Source organism: Maniola jurtina, chromosome 21 (genome assembly GCF_905333055.1).
Source record: "Maniola jurtina chromosome 21, ilManJurt1.1, whole genome shotgun sequence".
NCBI classification, from domain to species: domain Eukaryota; kingdom Metazoa; phylum Arthropoda; class Insecta; order Lepidoptera; family Nymphalidae; genus Maniola; species Maniola jurtina.
In genome coordinates, this window is record NC_060049.1 from 9902972 (window position 1) to 9922187 (window position 19216).

Here is a 19216-nt window from a genome sequence, read left to right on the forward strand (position 1 = left end):
GAAGGAAAACGAGGAAATCGACGCATTTCTCTGCATGAAGTGTGCCTTGCTCACTTAAAAGTGTTCAAAGTAATTTTCAAAGTAAGATGACTATACCAAGTGGGGTATCATATGAAAGGGGCTTTACCTGTACATTCTAAAACATATTTTTATTTATGTTTATAAATAATAGTTTTTCATTTATCGTGCAAAATGTCGGAAAATTACCCGAGCAGGTACCACACTTGAACATTTGCTTCAGTGGTGGCGAACAACGATATTGTACCAACATAACTATGTTTTTTTTAGCATCAGCCGAAATTCATTAGGCAGGGCTGCGCGGAAAATAGATTCTATAAAGAATATGGTTTTAAGAGAATTTATTAATACAACAACTTTTGATTGTTTAATTGCACATTTCTTTGAACAACCATTGATTTATAACCACCGTGTCCATCTTATCAGAGCAGTTATAGATAAATATGTAAAGATTGCAATGCATCACCAAAACACTGTCCATAAAGGTAACCAAACGACAAGAAAACAAGTTAGGCCGGGTTCCCACTATGCCGGACCGGCAGATCTCCCGGTCCGGTAAAATTGCCGGAAGGCCTAGTGGCGGTACAAATTGTATGAAGCTATTCACATGATCCCGAGTCTGGCTTTTTCGCCGAGCCCGGCATTTTTACCGAGCGTTTTGTCACTACAAAATGCCGGCAAAATCACCGGACCGGAATAATGTGAACCAGTTCGACCCGCGTTCCCCGCCCCGCCCCGCCCGTTCTCCCCGCACTTCATTCGGCTCGCATTTTCTGAGTAAAGTAGACGTGTAGCATGAGCGACATACAAATAGAAACTTTAATTACGCTTGTCCAAGAGAGACCTGTTCTGTGGGACAAGACCGAAGATGTCTATAAAGACAAAAACTTAAAGTTAGCAGCATGGCGTGAAGTATGTTTAATACTGAAACCAAACTTCGATGAACTGGAAGAAAAAGAAAGAAAACAGTACGGTGAGTTTTTTAAATATTTTTATTGATAAAAATGCATTCACAAATTTTAATTTATAGCTGCTGCCTGCCACGGAACGGAACCAATATCCGAAACAAAATAATTAGTAAATGCTGTCCGTATAGCATTGGCATTAGGGCCACCTCGAGTCGACCCATTTCGATCCACGGGTCTCGTTTCTTGTTCTTGTCCATTTTCTATATTTTGGTAACTTTCAAAATTTATACCGTCTTTTTCTCTAACAAAATTATGTAAGACTGTACGAGCTTTAATTACTTTAATTGCTGTGTCTACGTTCAGATCTATAGGCCGATGGAGTATTCGCCACTTATTTGCTAGAATACCAAAAGCGCACTCAACGTACCTTCGTGCTCGACTTAATCTATAGTTAAAAATCTTTTTATCATTATTCAAATGTGTACCTCCATATGGACGTAGGAGATTAGGTGTTAAAGCAAAGCCTTCATCGCCAACTAGTATAAACGGTAATTCCTCGTGCATGTTTGTATGAAGTGGTCGAGGCTTTGGTACATTTAAAGTACCATCATTGATTTTTTTCCAAAATATACTATCCTTTAATATAGTGGAATCGCATTCCTTGCCATACGAGCCCACACTGATAAAAATAAATCGGTACTCTGAATCGACCATTGCCATTAATACAAAAGAATAATATTCCTTGTAATTAAAGAACATAGAACCACTCTTGGCTGGCTTCAAAATTCTAATATGTTTGCCATCTACTGCTCCAATACAGTGAGGAAAGTTGGCTTTTCTTTCGAATCTTAAAGCGATGTCCTCCCATTCTCTCTCAGTATCAGGCAGCTTAAGAAAATCTGTCTGTAGGCTTTCCCAAATGACGTTGCTCATTTCTTTTATTATTTTACTTATTGTCGAAACGCCTACTCTGTATGAGTAATGTAAAGGGTGATTCATTTAGAGGTATTTTTTTAAATTTAAAAAAATAAAAGAATAAATTCAATTTTATTTTGTAATCTTTATTATCATACAAAAGGACCATTCTTTACAATTATTTCTAAAAGATAATTTCTTTTAAATGTTGTCCGTGACTACGGTTAACATGGTCCCTTCTGAAGTTCCAATTTTTAATGACTCGTGTGAGTATTTCGAGAAGTATTTGGCCAATGACTCGAGTAATATTGGTCTCCAATGCGTAAATCGTAGCTGGCTTATCCATGTAGACTTTGGACTTTACATAGCCCCAAAGGAAAAAAGGCAAGAGGTGTGATGTCACATGATCTAGCCAGCCAATTTACTGGTCCAAAGCGTCAAATGATGTGTTCGCCGAATCGTTCTCGCAGTAAAGCCATGGTTTCACGGGCTGTATGGCAAATGGCACCATCTTATTGGAACCAAATTTCGTTGAGACCACGGGCTTCAATTTCAGGTATCAAATAGTCTGTTGAATACGACAACGTTGTTGAATCCGACAGGCCAAGCTCTTCAGAACGGCGACGAATCGACACTTTTCGGTCTTCGCGTACGCTCGCCGCTACCGTCCCTATATTTCCTTCACTACGTGCTGGATGTGGTCTATTTGGTCGAGTATTATCCAATAGTGAAAATTGGGTCTCAAACATACTGATAATAGAGCGAATTGTGCGTTCGGTAGGCCGATTATGTGGACCATAAGTTGCTCCAAGCGCCCGATACACATTCCTCGTAGAACGCCCATTTTCGTAAATAAAGTTGAACCATTTGAAGACGCTGTGACGAGCTAAGTATTTCGATTGTGAAATGTCAAACACTACTGAACAGGAATGCCACTTCATTTGACACGACGCATGCGCGATCTGCAATTAAATCCCCACCACAAAAAGTACCTCTAAATGAATCACCCATTATTTCTTTGAATGAACATCCTGAAGCTAAATATCTGAAAAAAGTATATTTTGTTACTACATATTACATTATATGTCACCAATAAATAAATTCAATTCTGATATTTTTTTATTTATTTCAGGAAAACTGGTTTCAACTAACTGGAATAATATACGAGATTCATGGCTTAAGACGGTGAAAAAACAAAAAGATGAGTCTAAATCTGGATCTTCGGCCAAAAAGACACGAAATTATTTATATCACGAGCAATTAATGTTTTTGAAAAAGGTCTCCGAACCTCGACCGCCTCATGAGTCGGGTTCAAAAAAAGCAAGAACCGAGACTGAAGTAGGCATGGAATCAGATTTTCGTTCATCTTTAATTAAAGATAAAAGAACAATTGATAATAAAGAAGTAAATGAGAAGATGTCAAAGTTTTTGGATTCCAGAATGAACCCAGAAAAAGAAAACCATCATCTTTCTTTTTTCAAAGGCATTATACCAGTCTTGAACACTTTAACTATCGAAGAGACTTTAGAATTTCAAGCCAGCGTCCTGACAATGTTGCAAAAAATTAAAAGTAGGAATTATGAGAGAGAGAATTACGGACATTGGCGTCATTATAATCAGATGACCGGACCAGCAGGGCGATTCAGAACACTTCGATAACATAACGAATCGATTCGATTCGGTATCGATCTCGAATCGAACAAATTTTATCGTGCAATTCAGAACGTTCGACAAAAGGATTCGATTCGATTTCGATTACGATACCGTTTTCGATAAGAAACATTGCGATTACATGTGCATTTATAAAGTATGTTATGTTACCAAAATTTTACTTGTTTTTAAATTCAAGTTAAACATTAAAAAATAACTTTTATTCATCTTGAAGGTAATTTAAGTCATCACTTAAAATGATAGCTTATTAAATTATTGATTTCGAGAGAAAAACATCGAAATGTACTAGTGAAGTTTTATTAAAGCTATCCTCGTAAATACAACACAAATGTCAAACATCAATTACGTCTGTCAATCAATGGCAAGTTTGGTTTTTTTTTATTAACTGGTTTTACGGCTCTGGGTTCTAGCTTTTTTAAGCTCGGTGTTGTGATTTTTGTCCGCTGGTTTTAGGGTTTTGTACCCGAAGGGCACCAATGGGACCCTATTACTAAGACTCCGCTGTCCGTCTGTCTGTCAGCGGGCTGTATCTCGTGAAGAGTAATAGGTAGAGAGTTGAAATTTTCACAAAATGTGTATTTCTTGCCGCTATAACAACAAATAATATTAAATTTCAAAGTTTCAAAACTGTTGTTTCTTGTACGATGGTACGAAACTAGGTAAACAAAAAGATATCGAATGCCCTATAGCTTTCGATAAGTAAACATCAAAAATTATCGGACGTTCGACAAATATTATTCGGTTAGGTTGTTGTGAATAGCGTTTGATAGTTGTAATCGAACGATATCTACGTCTGTTCGATTCGGTTTCGGTTTCGACAATTTCACTGTCGATTCGGTTATTCTGAATTGAAAATACATTTTATCGAACGACAACTTGCCGAATCGATCGACAATTATGTTATCGAAGGGTTCTGAATCGGCCTGCTGATCAGTATACTCGCTCTGGATACTACACACATCCTAATCAACAGGCGACACCTACGCAAGATCAACACTCTGGATACTCTACAACACCTATACCATCAACTTCTTCCCAAATTCCAGTGAATCCAGTTTCGCCAACAGCATCTACTCATTCCATATACTCCCAAGAGTCAGAATATTTAGATTTTGAAGGGTTTTAAATTTGAGTACAAATAAATACTTAAGTGACTAATTTGCATTTTTAATTAATAATTATTTATTGTCAAAAGAACACACACACACACTTTACCTTAAACAAATGGCCAATCTTTGTTCTGGGCAAATACATTCTCTAAAACTTGTATTTCGTACTCTTATGCCTGGTGAAAGTCGTCCCAGTAAATCGTCAAAAGTGGTTGTTGTCATTCGAAAATAATTGAAGAACTTTGATCCGTCACTTCTAAGTTCACCCATCAATGTTTCAAATGTCCCTAGTGTAAATCTTTCCCGTAAAATAGGATGTACCCAATACTTTCTTCTTTTATTTTGCCTTCTGTACCACCACCACCACAACACAACAATTTCGTCGTCCATTGTGGGCACAGGTCCAAATTCAACTGAGGTGCTTTAAATGTGAACACTCTGTCCGGTGTCCGGTTTCCGGCAGATCTGCCGGTCCGGCATAGTGGGAACCCGGCCTTAGTGTTTTTAGACCCCGAGTAGTTCAGTACAGTTCATTCCTAACGGCGATCAAAGTGAGTGCAATTCTAAGACAGATACTGTGTTTAAAGCGAGAGTTAATTAGTGTTAATTAGTTCAAGTGTTAACTTTTCTGGGCAGTTAGTACAGTGTGTGAATAAACGTTCTTGTTTCGTAAACTTGCATTTTAATCCGAACCCCTAACACGTAAAAATATGTATGTATAAATAAAGATTGTCCGGAATTATGGGACACGAAAAGAGAAACATACATGGACCAAAACAAGCGATCTATTTCATTAAACAAAATAACAAACAATTTGAGAAAATTCGATAAAGATTTCACAGTGGAGAAGTTGAAGGGCAAAATCAATCCATTGCGTTCAAATTTTAACAGAAAACATGTTAAAATTAAAAATAGGTACCTAACCTTAAGTCTGGGATGTCAAGAGACGAGGTATACCAATCAAAATTGTGGTATTACAACCACCGAGATAGCATCAACGGAGGGTTCAATGCAAAGGCCTCGAATGAGTATTTTTGTATATTTTTTTGATGTACCTATCGCCGCGTACAGAATTGATACATTAATGTAGGGCCGCGTTCCGATTTGTACAATTTGCACTGTCACCGCGAATCCGATCAAATGTAAAGTTACAAATATTACACAAAATCAAAAAGTAGGGTTTTTGTACCTACTGCATTTATATGGAAAAGAATACAAAGTAACTATGATAATAATTTTTGATTAGTAAGGAATAGTGAAACTCTCCGTGAAACTTCAAAGTGAAGTGCGTAGATAGTGGGTGCACTAATCATATGTGCAATAATCAATCAGTGATGTTAGATTATGTGTCTAAGAAGTCCAATCGAAGTGTGTTGCGAATGGTGAAAAAGTGTTTGCGTCGGGGTATGGCAATGTCAAAGTACAGATGCAAAATTGTATTAAGAAAATAGAAAATGTATTCTTTGTACCTAAATTGTCAAAAAAAAATTATCTGTTAGCGCAATGACCAAGAAAGGATTTGAGGTACATTTTAATGAAAAAATCTGCAAAATTGTTCATAAAAATAACGTAGTTGCAACTGCAACACAAACTAATGGTATTTATGTACTCGATACCTTAATTAACCCTTCAATTAGAATGCCATAAGCTTACTTTGTCGTATATCGATATTCCGAAGGAACGTAGTACACAAAAACTTTAGGATTTGCCATTGGTTCAATTAACACATTCGAATTTGATCCAAAATCTTACAAGTGAAATAAACCATGCCAGGCTCCTAGCATTTATTATTTTTTACCTAAGTATTAATACAATATATAATTTTTTATAGTATACTTAGTTGTGAGGAGAAAGATTTCTACAGTGATGTCCAAGAAAAGCTCCACGGTTATTTAATGTGCAACTACCTACTAGAATTTTAGAAGTAACTCTCTTCTTGAATCTCATACATATCTATATTATATTTCGTAAACGAAAAACAAAGTTTTTTTTCTCATTTTTATATTAATGACTTACCTATAGGAAGGTACTTTTAGTTTATTTTATAATATGATGATTATTATTAGTATTAATAATATATATGTCGGCGCGCGGCTGATATCAGATAGCACCTTGCCCAATAAACATAACCAAAAGCATTCCGCTTTTGCTTATGTTAGCGTATTTAATTTTAGCACAAAAAGATCATTATTTTCATTATGAACGACGGTGACGTGGTTACCATGCCATCGAACGTGGCCTGGGGTCGGTTTGTTTATCTAATCCTAAGCTTACATTACAAGCTAAGAGCATGAAGCTCGCAGTCAAATTCTGACCTCTATACCGAATGAGCGCGACCCGCGGACTCGTTATTCGCTCTATTAATTAAACTTAATGAAATCATGACAAAGACTTCTAAACGCAGATTATAACGTGGCCATTTGATTAAGAACGTAGTGACTAGTGATTAGTGGACGATATCGTTAACACGTTCGCTGCGATATAAGGCTTAAGTGCCCGATGCATGTACTCCCGCTCTGTGCGGAGAGGAAAAGCGGTGAACTTCCTCTGGTGCGGGGCGTGTATAATGAGTATTTCTATATGTACAAAAGAGACAACTATAGGTTTGAATTTAGGACGTCAAGGGCTACTCAATAAAGCATAACAACTGTCCTAAGGTTTTTCGGCCTGATAACGCACTGACTAATATTTTTTTCGTTTCCTTGCGGGTAATAGGCCGAAAGGCCCATCATAGATCACTAGGTCGCCCCACCCGTTCCCGCACTGTTGTAGGTGATACAATTGTTCACTTCCAATTAGTGTCGTGACGTTGTTAGCGGGAATCGACGTAAATACGATAGAGCATTATTCGAGTGTTTGTTTACGTTTTTTTATAGTTTATTGGTAATTATTATGTCTCGGCCAAATAAACGGTGTAGAAGAATGCTGGAATTATCGTTTCAGGGAGATAGGAACAGTGAAAGTGAAAATTCTGATATGGACAAATCGAAATGGAGAAAAGTGTTTGTAAAAAATAATTTAAAAAATAATGACTCGCAGTAAAATTGCTCAGAAATAAATATCGCCAACCCTGGACCAAGTGAGGAGGCGGAAACTGACCCACAGCTACAACGGAACCACGTGAGTAGAGGAACAGCGAGCACAATCACGATTACCGCTCCTAAAAAACGCAAGTCTAATGTTCCAGAGCCTGATACCGGCCGATTTTCTCCATTTAATTTCAAGCCGTCATTGCAATCTGATTTAGAAAATACTCCTAGAGCCCGGAAAGTACAACTGTTGAACGAAGATGACAAAGACTCAATTTACATTAGCCCTAGTACTGGTAATATCCTTCAAGTTTTAAAGAATGCCGAACCGTTACCTGTTACCCCGATTCAAAACATGAATGAGTTACCAATAAACACCCCACAACCTCTATCCGTTTTCCGTTCGCCGGCAGTCTTTAATACTAAAAACACGTCGACGTTGACAAGCAGGTGTAGTTCCGTAAGTGATATATCGTGTGCAAAATCTCTACAGTGCCCGTTAAACAATGATGCAATTGATGAATTATTAGCTGGACCAGCTTTTGAAGACCAACAAAACCAATCGTTTTTGGAAACCAGCTCTAATAATATGAATGCAGCCTCTCCAGCCCATTCCACAAATCTTGAAAGGACCGCTCGTGTTATAGGGAAACTGGGTGACATAGAACCTACCAATGAAGACCACTCGGACACGGATGAAGATTTTAACCCCGATCTTATTAGTGTTCAATCAGATACCAGTAGCACTTCAGCCAGCAGCGATTACTCGGTTTTGAGTGAAGATGATTCCGAAAATATCGAAGAAATGCAACCCAACGTAATTCCTTCAGTAGCAAATGCTAATGACGAAGATGAGTGGCAAGATATTGATGATACGATTCCTAATTTCGAAGAATTCTCTGAAAATTGTAAAATAAACATTCCAGATGATGCGGTCACACCTGAAGATTATTACAATTTATTTGTCACAAATGATATTATTGCCAAGATGGTCGTAGAAACAAATAATTATGCCCAAAAAATCTTAGCCGGTAGCCAACTTAAGCCCAAATCACGAGTTCGAGCTTGGATTACTACAAATCTAGATGCAATGAAAAAATTTTTGGGCGTGATTATGGTGATGGGTTTAGTAAAACTACCACACATAAATGATTACTGGTCGAGAAAGAGTATTTACCGAAATCAGTATGTAGTGTCAGCTATAAAGAGAGACCGATTTCTGCTAATTTTGAAATTTTGGCACTTTAGTCAAGAGGATCCGGATGACAAAAATAAACTTTCTAAAATTAAAGATGTGTTTTCTATGCTGCTTCAGAGATTTCAAACGGTCTTAATACCCGGAAAGTATTTAGTAATCGACGAAACTATGATCCCATGGCGGGGACGGTTAAAATTTCGACAGTATTTAAAAGCCAAGTCCCATAAATACGGAGTGAAGCTGTACAAATTATGTACGCCGGACGGGTATACTTTCAATGTGAATGTTTATACTGGCAAGGGTGATAATGGTAGAGAATTAAATCACGGAAAAGAGACTGTTATGAGATTAATAAGGGGCCTTGAAAATGAAGGAAGAACCGTAGTGACTGATAATTTCTATAATTCAATAGATCTTGCAGAGGAGCTTTTATGCAAAAAAACATTCCTTTGTGGTACTTTGCGCCCAAATCGGAAAGGTCTCCCAAAACGTATAATAGCCTCAAAACTGAAAAAAGGCGAAATAACTGGTGTAATGAATGAGAATGGGGTTCGAATTATAAAATGGGTGGATAAGAGACCAGTAAATATGATTTCTACATGTCGGGATCATGATTTGGCGATAAAGGACACTGGCAAGATAAGACGTATTACCGGAGAAGCAATTAAAAAACCACAGTGCGTCATAACCTACAATGACAATAAAAAGGGTATAGACTTCAGTGACCAGATGTCGTCCTACTATACAACCCTAAAGAGAGGAATCAAGTGGTTTCGGAAAGTCATGCTTGAATTGCTATTTGGGACAGCATTGGTCAATAGCTGGGTGGTGTATAATATTCGGCAGCCAAATCCAATATCAAAGAAAGATTTCGTCGAAGCAATCATAGCAGCATATACGAAAACGCCAATAACGGAATCTAACCCAGGTAAGTTTATTATTTCAATAAATACACGTAAAGTCAACCGAGGCAAATGCAACTGTGAGGGTAACATATCTAATTAAAATTGCTCTATAATTAATTTATTTTAACCTCCTGACCCCGAGAGGTATGATTGACCGCCAATTTACATGAAATTTTGAATAGTTAGTCTATATAATGTAAAATGTGAGGGAAAAATAGTGAAAAAAATCTTAACCCACGGAAAGTGGGTTTTCTCGATGTCCTATACATAGGACATGCGGTGTTAAGTAATACCATAGAAATATGGATTAAAAGACTAAAAACCTAAAATTGTAGTTAAAATTATATATTCATAGTATAAAAAATATTTAAAATTTAAAAAATTATTTGTAAAAAATCATTCCATAATTTATTTTATTTACTTTCAGATTGTCAAAATGATGTTCCCTTGAAGAAAAAACACACCTTCGAAAAAAAAGGCGAGAAGAGGAGAATTTGTGCTGGATGCTACCAAAAGCTGCGTGGTACACTCAGCAGCCGAGAAGCAAATAAAAAAGTAAAGAAAATAAAATCTTTCTGCGTAGAATGTAAGAAAGGATACTGCCTGCCATGTTTCTATAAAACTCACATGTAAAATTAATGAATTTTTCACATATAATGTAAAAAATAATGTTTTAAGTATAAAAGCTGTCTTGTTTTTAAGTATAAAACAATTTCTTTGTTTCTTTAATAAATGACGTAAAAATAATATGTCGATAACTTACTTCCCATCACTAATACTTCCTGAAATAAACCTATAATTCAGTGCGGCATCGGGTTTCAAGGCCTTACATGTATTCTTGTATATATCTCTCAAGTAAATAGTAGGAACCCGGGGCGAAGCAAGCACTATAACCAACAACTCATCGACCATCGATATTGATTGGTAGGTATCCAAATTTTTACATTTTCGCATAGTTATAGTCATTTATATCTGTCGATACCTTACTAGGTCAATGAGCCCCATATCGCCGCAGCGTAAACTTTGAGTACCAGGCCAATCGGCCAGTTAACGCACTATATATAAAAACGCCAGTTTTGGTCCCGCAGCGAACGTGTTAAATAGGACTCTTTAGTGATTTCATTACACCTAGTTACTGTATTTGCCTCGCGCACGTTTCCTTTCCCCACAAAAGATACGAACTAAGCTAGAACCTAGCCTTCTTGATGACGATCGTGAGCCGCTCGCTCCGACATATATATAAATATATATTATATATACAGGGTTACTGGTAATATGTCGGCAATCCGTTAAGGGGGGTGTAGGCGAACTTACGTAGGGGGACTTTTGGAGAGTGTACTTGTGTATGATTGTCTGGGTGACCATGGATTTATCCATAACAAGTGTAAATTAAAAATTTATAACACCCCCGACAAGTGAAGGTTACAGTAACCAGAAAAGAGCTGATAACTTTCAAACGGCTGAACCGATTTTCTTGGACTATTCCGCGCCTACGATCTAAAGTATCTAAGTTTTCCAAAACTTCATTTTCAAATGAATAATTATGTGTTTAGGCAACGTCCATCTTGACAGCTTGACATTTGTCAATTGACATACTATTATGAACCTAACGGTTATCTAACCTTCTTTTCTACAAGAAAACTAGAAAAGAGCTGATAACTCTTAAACGGCTGAACCAATTTTTTTGGATTACAGCTAAGAACACTCTCGATCAAGCCACCTTTCAAACAAAAAAAAGTAAATTAAAATCGGTTCATTCGTTTAGGCGCTACGATGCCACAGACAGATACACAGATACACAGATACACAGACACACAGATACACAGATACACACGTCAAACTTATAACACCCCTCTTTTTGGGTCGGGGGTTAAAAAGGGAAATCAGTGACCCAGGCAATCCCCCTTCATAGCTCCAGATGGGACACACACCCAAAGAATAGAAGCCCAGTGGCATGTTGTGAAAAGGTTTTTTAGAGACAGCATGAATAATCAAATCTTTAGTGATTTGAGTGTTGAGTATTTGTGGCGGAGATCCATTTCTGGAAATGATTAAAGCAATAAAATATGTTTATGAAATTTAAAAATCAATGATTATAAAATATTATGGTGTTTGTATTTATTTTTCTCAAAAAATAGAAGAGGTTTTGAAGTCATGTGAAAGTTCATATTATAACATGACTTCAAAACATCAATTATCAAAGATAAACATAACCTCAAATTGTGTGAGTTGTTAATATTTTTTTTTTTCAAAAACTAGACATTTCCTCAAAAAAAAAAAGGGTACCAGTGGAGTAGAGTGGCCCAAACCCCCGAAGATCCAATACCGTACCCGGAAAAATCGGGTAAAGAAACATAGAATTTAGAAATAAACCACTGGAACCAATTTAGGTTAGGTAAAGCTTGTGCCAGGAGTGGGTACGACAATAGTGCAACGGGAGGGGTTTGAATCGTCAGCCTTTCGGAATTCAGTCCGCTCCTCAACTGTTGAGCTATCGAGGTTCAAATCTTTGCAAATTCAGTGGTTTAAATTTTTCCCCAAAATCATTACATAAAAAAACAATAAGCTTGCTCTACTACCAATGTTTTATAGTGAAACAAGTTTGTTATTCTTTTTATATAAAAGATGTGAAGTCAATCCAGAACAATAGTGGAATTTCGTCAGCAGACAAAATGAACAATCTAATTTATTTAGGGCCTTTCAAGATATTCACTAACTTTACACCATACTTCCATTATACTAAGTATAATATTTGCTTACTGGGTGAGCAATTCCTTATACAAAGACTTGTTGCTTGTGAACAAAAACTGAATTTGATAGAATATTAGCAGAACACAACAACAAACTTGCAGAAAAACTTAAGTCAATCAACTTTATTGGAATTTTGTTTTAATTCTTATAAAATCATAATAACCAATTCTTTAGGAACGCACACTTATCCGAACTAAAACGCTCGGATAACGTACAAATCATATTCTAGTAGAGTTTTCGTGTATTTAGTGTAGAAGTTGAAATTTTAGGTTCAATTCTTTGATTGCTTGAAACAATGAGAATGTTAATGAGCTCCTTCTTTTCCTGTGCCTTTCAATTGATTGTAAATCATAGTTGTATGATTTACAATAAATTATATCAATTGATGCAAGTAAAGTGCATCACAGTGATATGATTTGAATAAATGGAAAACAAGGACATTAGCCAAGGATCACCTTAGGTAATTTCTTTCTTTGATTTGATAGTCAAAACCTGAAATGGACCATGAAGTTTTATTTAACTGCCCTTCTGAACGAAATGTCAATTTATAACTTGGACTCCATTTTGACTCATTAACAGCACTTCAAAAAGAGTATTTTTCAGTTGACACTATCACCAGCAATCATATCACCACAGTTGAAAAACTGAGCAAATATTTACCGCACATAAACTACGGGCTTCGGGGTACGCTTGCACTAGTCTTGCGCATAAAATACAAATACAAAGAAGAAAACAATAGTAAGTAGTACTTTGAGTATGTGGTTTGGTGAAGAATACTACTTAAATACTAATCCAGACTTTCAATGTAGCCTACAATAATTGCAAGTACAGAACACAGAATTAAAAGACAAGGGCTCAAAATGGTGGACAACAGAATATTTAGTTGAATTGAAGCGATTCCACGAAATCGCAAGACAGAAGTTCAACGAAAAACTGTCTCATAATTCTACAACAACAAAATTCTAAGCGAAATCCATACCTACACACTATTTTTAAATATTTCACATCACTGTACAAAACAAAAATTCATTAGCTTTTCCATTTTCTGCACCAGATAATATGACGCCGTGATCACAGACCACGAATCCGGAGATGAATGATGATGCCATATGATGCCGATCAAAGAATATACTACTCTCACGAGATGCCAATGATGCCAAGAAGTAAGAACGTAGTGTTTATATACTCTTTGGCCAAGAACCAAGCTGCCACCAGAGACATGCTACCTAAACAAGATTGTGCACTGAGACACCAAAAACGAGCCTATTGAGATAGCGCTAAATTGGAGTGTGTCCCTTTCTATTAGGGTGACAACACGATTTGATAATGTAAGACATTTGATGGATTATATGAGAATAGGAGAGGATGAATCATCATGATAACCCATCGCCGCTCACTACTGAGCACGGGTCTCTTCTCAGAATGATAAAGGTTTAGGCCATAGTCTGCCGCGCTGTAGTTATAAAAGTAGAGAAATTCAATTTTTTTTTGTTAAATTTCTGCGAAAAAGTACCAGTCATGTTAAGTATGGGTACCTATAATATAGGTAAGTAAAATTATTTTGTATAATCTGGTGCATGTGTTTAGGTCCTAAACAGTTTTAGGAAGTTCGTAAGCAAGGCATACTTTTGGGAAAATTGATGGTAAAGCGTTTCTTTAAAAAAAAAAATTCAGTGCACACGAAGCCGTAGCAAAATCTTCCGCTTTAAATTACATTCCGCAAACTGCCGAATATTTGGTGATATTTCCTGGAACGACAGCGATCCATTTTTGCCTTAAGTCTTCATTTTTGGGAAATCTATCGATAAACAGAAAAAAAACACTTCCATTAAACAATCAAATTATGGTTACCTTGCTACTTCTGTATAGTATAGTACAGAATGTTCGCCTTATTGTTTTGCTTGACACCCAGTGTTGTCATCCTATTAATTTAAAAAAATATTAATAATACTTTTTAAACTAAATGATATTTTAATGACATTATAAAATAAAGATAACAGTATGAAAATTACTGCGAAAACAAAAGAAAGTAATCTTGTTGTTTGAAATTAAATAAACAATGAATAAGAACTTTGTGAGCTACATCATAATTCGTACCATAGAAAATATTTTTTTATGCTTGCAATCCATTAGACAGTGACACACTCCAATTTACAGACCTCTCGCTCGGCTCGTTTTTCCGCTTAGCATAATTGTATTAGAAATTGGACTTTATGCTAATGCAACAGAATTTATTTTTGCAGGGAATTAAAGCAGAAGTGCACAATCATGTTTAGGTAGCACGTCTCTGGCTGCCACCCCATTGCAAAACAGCAACACACAGAGTAGGTAACACAGACCACGATGGTATAATAGAATGTTGAAACGTTAAGTTGTATGAAGTAAACAAGTGATAAACGAGTTTAAGCGAGGACGTGGTACGATGAGATCACCGATGCGAATAAGGCTAAGTTCATATGGCCGCGCGGCACCGCGCGCCGCCGCGCGATGTTAGAGTTCACATGACAGGGTATATACGAGCGCCAGTCTGGCATTAACATTGATATACAATGGACGTGGAGGAGGCAATTTGCTTGTGGATTTTATATAGAAGACTGAGACGTCGCAGAAGACGACAAAGGCGATACTGGGTGCATCCAATATTAAGTGACAGACTTTCTTCAAGCCTGTTTGTCACCTTATACCCTGAGTTGAGGTTACATGAAGAAAAATTTTTTAATTATTTCCGTATGTCAGTTGCAACCTTTGATTTTTTATACGATTTCATTGAAAATGATTTAAAATCCAGTGAAAATGCTGTAAGATATTGCATATCACCAAAAGAAAAACTCATTGTAACATTGCGGTAAGTTAACTGTTTATTAATCATAATCACAGTAAAAATTATAAAAAATAAGAAATTATGAGCGAGGCTTCTTGGCAAATTAACTTTTAGTTTAATTGAACAGATCTAATTCTTGAGAATCTTCGTATGACGGGTCACAAGTAACATCACCCGGGGGTGATGTTACTTGCGATGAACTTGTGGGAGGTGAAGTGTATGAACTAGTTGTATAGCCATATTGTGTTGATTCTCTATCAGAGTACTGCATTGGGTTGCTATATTGAGAACTTTGAAATGAAGCATGATAGTTTCTGGGTGGTCGTTGTGAGCTATATGAAGTAGACGGGTAGTTAAAATCTTCAAGTGGCTGTGCTCGTGTAGCTTGGTATCGTTCTAATAAATTATAAATTTCAATTTTCAGTTTTAAACGCCGGTTTTCAGGAACTTTTTTTATTTCCCTAACCAATGAAAGACAAAATAATTTATCTTCATCGTCATCTTTCTTTTCTGCTGCATTATTATTTCGAGTATTTATGCTTTGTTGTAAAAGATTTGCAAAATGTTCATCGGCAGGGTGAAGTTTGAATTTTTTCCGGAGCACATTTTCTGTTGAAGCTTGAACGCCGCTGCTGTTAACTGCACTATCCAAATCAGGATTCTCTGTAACTTCCGCAACATCAAGGCTGTTGTCAGTTTTTCGTTTCTGGACAACTTGTTTAAGAAATGACAATCTTTGGAAATACGCAAATGAAGATGGTGTTGATGCTGAGGAACCGGACTTCAAATGTTTTGTTTTCTTAAGTTCTTTTACATAGGCATCTCGTAAATTTTTCCATTTTTTTTGCAAAATCGATCCTAGAAAGTAAATAATTAATTATTAGTTTTCATTGCAAAACTATTGAAAAATGTTGTACGATACGGGTGCATAAAGAGTCCTTATGACCTACTTTATGCAAATTGTACTTTGTGCACTTTATGCTCACGTGCCACACTGTAAACACTCGCTATGAATGTGTTTTCTTTGTAGCACTTATTCAGTAAAGATTTACTTAAAAGAAATAGACATAGACATAGAATTAGGAATAGGAATAGGAGTAGGCATAGGAGTAAGTAGGGGTAGGAATAGGTATGGGAATAGGAATTTGACGAGGAATAGGAGTAGGAATAGAAATGGAATATTTATCGTGGCACGTGAGCATATGCACTTTATGCTCGCGTGCCACACTGTAAACACTCGCTATGCTTGTGTTTTCATTGTAGCACTTATTCGGTAAAGATCTACTTTATGCACGTGTATCTTAAATAACTATTATGTTACAGGTACCTAGCAACTGGTTCTTCATTTGCAGAGTTACAATATGGTTATAAAATTGGCAAGTCTACGATATCGGGTATAATTAAGCAAGTGTGCCAAGTTTTATGGAGAAATTTAAAAACTTTGGTCATGAGTCCACCAACAAAAGAAATCTGGACACAAATATCTATACAATTTGAAAATAAAGCATATTTTCCAAATTGTGTTGGAGCGTTGGACGGCAAACACGTTCGTTTAATACAGCCACCAGAATCAGGATCAATGTATTACAATTACAAACACTTTTTCTCATTAGTTTTAATGGCTTTATGTGATGCTAACTATTGCTTCATATGGATAGACGTTGGAGCTTACGGAAAAGACAGTGATTCGGGTGTTTTCAAGGAAACGTCATTATTCAAAAAACTCTCAGAAAATTCGTTGAACTTACCAGAGCCTAGATCTATCACAAATAATGAGAGCGATGCATTTAAACTACCATACGTAATTGTAGCTGACGAGGCTTTCGCTATGACTAAAAATTTGATGAGACCCTATGGTGGTAAAATGTTGTCAAAAGAAAAAAATATATTTAACTACCGCCTTTCTTTAGCACGAAGGTATGTCGAATGTACATTTGGCATAATGTGTAACAAGTGGCGTATCTTACACCGGCCAATAGACGTGAAGATAGATTTTGCTGTTGATATCGTCAAAGCTATTTGTGTTTTACATAACTTGGTAAGGATGAGAGATGGTATAAATCAGGATGATATGATCAATCCAGCGCCATTACCTAATGTGAATCCAACTAACAGTGGACGAGCAATCCATGAAGTAGATAATATTCGAACTAAATTCACAAATTATTTTGTTACTGAAGGTAAATTAGATTGGCAAGATAAAATGGTGTAATAGGTACCTACCTATGATTTTATAAAACTTATTTTAAATAAATAAAACTAATTAAAAAAAAACTTACCCAAATTTTTCTTTTTTTCTTCGGAATCATCATTTTTGCAAAAAATTAAAACTAGTTCTTCCCAAGACCTTCTTTTTAATATTTTATTTGAATAATCCTTAGAGTTAAGATTCCAAATCGCATCTCTTTTTTCGATTTCGTCGATAAGCAAATCGATAGGCACAATGTCATCTTCGGTACTCATTGCATCGATCTATGTGTCTTTCCGTCTCAAGGCGCGCGGATCAACTGAACAGGTCGATACAGGTTTGAAATACTTGTGCCGCGCGGCAGCGCGCGGTTCTAGATCTTGCGCGCGGGTCAGAGCGCGCCGCGCGTTGGCGTGCGGTACCGCGCGGTAATGTAGACGATAATTATCGTTTATATTGATCTTGTGCCGCGCGGTTCGTAGTTCCGCGCGGTACCGCGCGGCCATATGAACTTAGCCTTACTCAGACTGAGGTCGGGGCAACGTCATGTCTTTCTAATTGACTTGCCGATTTTGCCGGCACAGTGACGACAACAGTAAATAGAATACTATTACTATGTGTATTCTATTTACTCTACTCTACTAATTTACTCTACTAATCATTCGTCATAAGATGTACCTACAAGACGGTAGCGGGTAGCAGCATCGATGGTAGCAGTAAGTAGGTAGTTGTGATGATTCGTCATAAGATTTTCTTCGTACAATCAATTAGGTATAATTTGTAGACCTTGTCATGACCAAAACCTAACCTTTTATCATAAGTATAGCTGTTGCAATTTATTTGTTTGCTTAACTGCACCTCTTATGCTTTACCAAAAGAGAAAGGGGATCCATCAAGGGAAATCGTAATAAATCCTGAGAATATTACTTTATTTCCAGTCAGGAAACTAGGTACCTACTAGTGGTGTCAAAAAATAATTTATCTATAATACATATTCAATATAAAAAAATATTCAGGATATTAGATATTCCTTAAACCCCATATTTAATATAAAATTTTTAAAGCAATACATTTTCTATTAGTAATTGCTTTTAAATTTGACGAGGCGTTTGCCAAAGATAGACCTACGATCTACGTCACACGATATCAGTAGCGAATATCATACGCGATAAAATATTATATTCTATCGCTACGCGTTGGTTTTTAATTCGTTTGGAATATCGCCCCTCGGTAGTTTCATTTATCAAATAGATTCTTTCGATTTTGCTATTCAATCAGGACAGTAGTTTTATTTATTTGTGAACTTGGTTGTGGGTGAATACTGAATGTAAATAATATCATATTTCGATATTCGGAGTTGATATTATCACAGATTAGGTTAGTTACTTGATTTTGTAGATTTGTGACGCGCATATTTGTTATTATAGGTTAGGTACGTAAATTGTATTGGTCTTTTTGGAAATGTGTGTGTTTGTGTGGTCTCATGATGGAACCGGGTGGGCATAGTGGATTATATCCAGGGTCTCATGATGGAACTGGGAGGTAGCCATAGGAACCGAGTGTCTGTTATAGCTCCGGCGTGCTTGGAGCTTGGGTTGTTCGATTTTTGTATTAGTTTTAGCCGTGATGAAGGCTAAAATAAAAACTCGTTATTAAAACGATTTTTAAATAGGTAACTGGGTAAACTTATCTACTTTTTGTAC

At 36.4% G+C, this 19216-nt stretch overlaps 4 protein-coding genes across 4 annotated transcripts; 3 read left to right on the plus strand and 1 right to left on the minus strand.

The window, feature by feature from the left end:
• Positions 1-2990: 2990 nt before the first annotated feature.
• On the plus strand, positions 2991-4732 carry LOC123876276. Its single transcript, XM_045922484.1, has 2 exons — positions 2991-3473; positions 4447-4732. Exons 1-2 carry the CDS (start codon positions 3105-3107, stop codon positions 4636-4638), a joined length of 561 nt encoding a protein of 186 aa, XP_045778440.1. The 5' UTR covers positions 2991-3104; the 3' UTR covers positions 4639-4732.
• A 1392-nt stretch (positions 4733-6124) lies between these two features.
• LOC123876057 (piggyBac transposable element-derived protein 4-like) lies at positions 6125-10439 on the plus strand. The gene is made up of 5 exons (XM_045922185.1): positions 6125-6145; positions 6796-6865; positions 7674-7946; positions 8298-9776; positions 10181-10439. The coding sequence occupies exons 1-5, from the start codon at positions 6125-6127 to the stop codon at positions 10384-10386; spliced, it is 2049 nt and encodes a 682-aa protein (XP_045778141.1). The 3' UTR covers positions 10387-10439.
• Positions 10440-15053: 4614 nt separating this feature from the next.
• On the plus strand, positions 15054-17603 carry LOC123876268 (protein ALP1-like). The gene is made up of 2 exons (XM_045922475.1): positions 15054-15349; positions 16649-17603. Exons 1-2 carry the CDS (start codon positions 15054-15056, stop codon positions 17535-17537), a joined length of 1185 nt encoding a protein of 394 aa, XP_045778431.1. The 3' UTR covers positions 17538-17603.
• Positions 15346-18028, minus strand: LOC123876273. Its single transcript, XM_045922481.1, has 2 exons — positions 17605-18028; positions 15346-16183 (listed from the first exon to the last, which is right to left on the minus strand). The coding sequence occupies exons 1-2, from the start codon at positions 17786-17788 to the stop codon at positions 15441-15443; spliced, it is 927 nt and encodes a 308-aa protein (XP_045778437.1). The 5' UTR covers positions 17789-18028; the 3' UTR covers positions 15346-15440.
• Positions 18029-19216: the final 1188 nt, after the last annotated feature.

What these genes read in the sequence shown, in the direction of transcription:
- LOC123876276 (XM_045922484.1), top strand. Translation starts at nt 3,105, where the DNA reads ATGTTTTTGAAAAAGGTCTCCGAACCTCGACCGCCTCATGAGTCGGGT. An exon ending in ATAATCAGATGACCGGACCA is followed by an intron (nt 3,474 to 4,446) that starts GCAGGGCGATTC and finishes CCTGCTGATCAG; the next exon opens with TATACTCGCTCTGGATACTA.
- LOC123876268 (XM_045922475.1), top strand. Translation starts at nt 15,054, where the DNA reads ATGGACGTGGAGGAGGCAATTTGCTTGTGGATTTTATATAGAAGACTG. An exon ending in AAACTCATTGTAACATTGCG is followed by an intron (nt 15,350 to 16,648) that starts GTAAGTTAACTG and finishes ATTATGTTACAG; the next exon opens with GTACCTAGCAACTGGTTCTT.
- LOC123876057 (XM_045922185.1), top strand. Translation starts at nt 6,125, where the DNA reads ATGACCAAGAAAGGATTTGAG. An exon ending in TGACCAAGAAAGGATTTGAG is followed by an intron (nt 6,146 to 6,795) that starts GTACATTTTAAT and finishes ATTTAATTTTAG; the next exon opens with CACAAAAAGATCATTATTTT. An exon ending in AATAACGGAATCTAACCCAG is followed by an intron (nt 9,777 to 10,180) that starts GTAAGTTTATTA and finishes ATTTACTTTCAG; the next exon opens with ATTGTCAAAATGATGTTCCC.
- LOC123876273 (XM_045922481.1), bottom strand. Translation starts at nt 17,788, where the DNA reads ATGAGTACCGAAGATGACATTGTGCCTATCGATTTGCTTATCGACGAA. An exon ending in AGAAAAAAAGAAAAATTTGG is followed by an intron (nt 16,184 to 17,604) that starts GTAAGTTTTTTT and finishes TTTACTTTCTAG; the next exon opens with GATCGATTTTGCAAAAAAAA.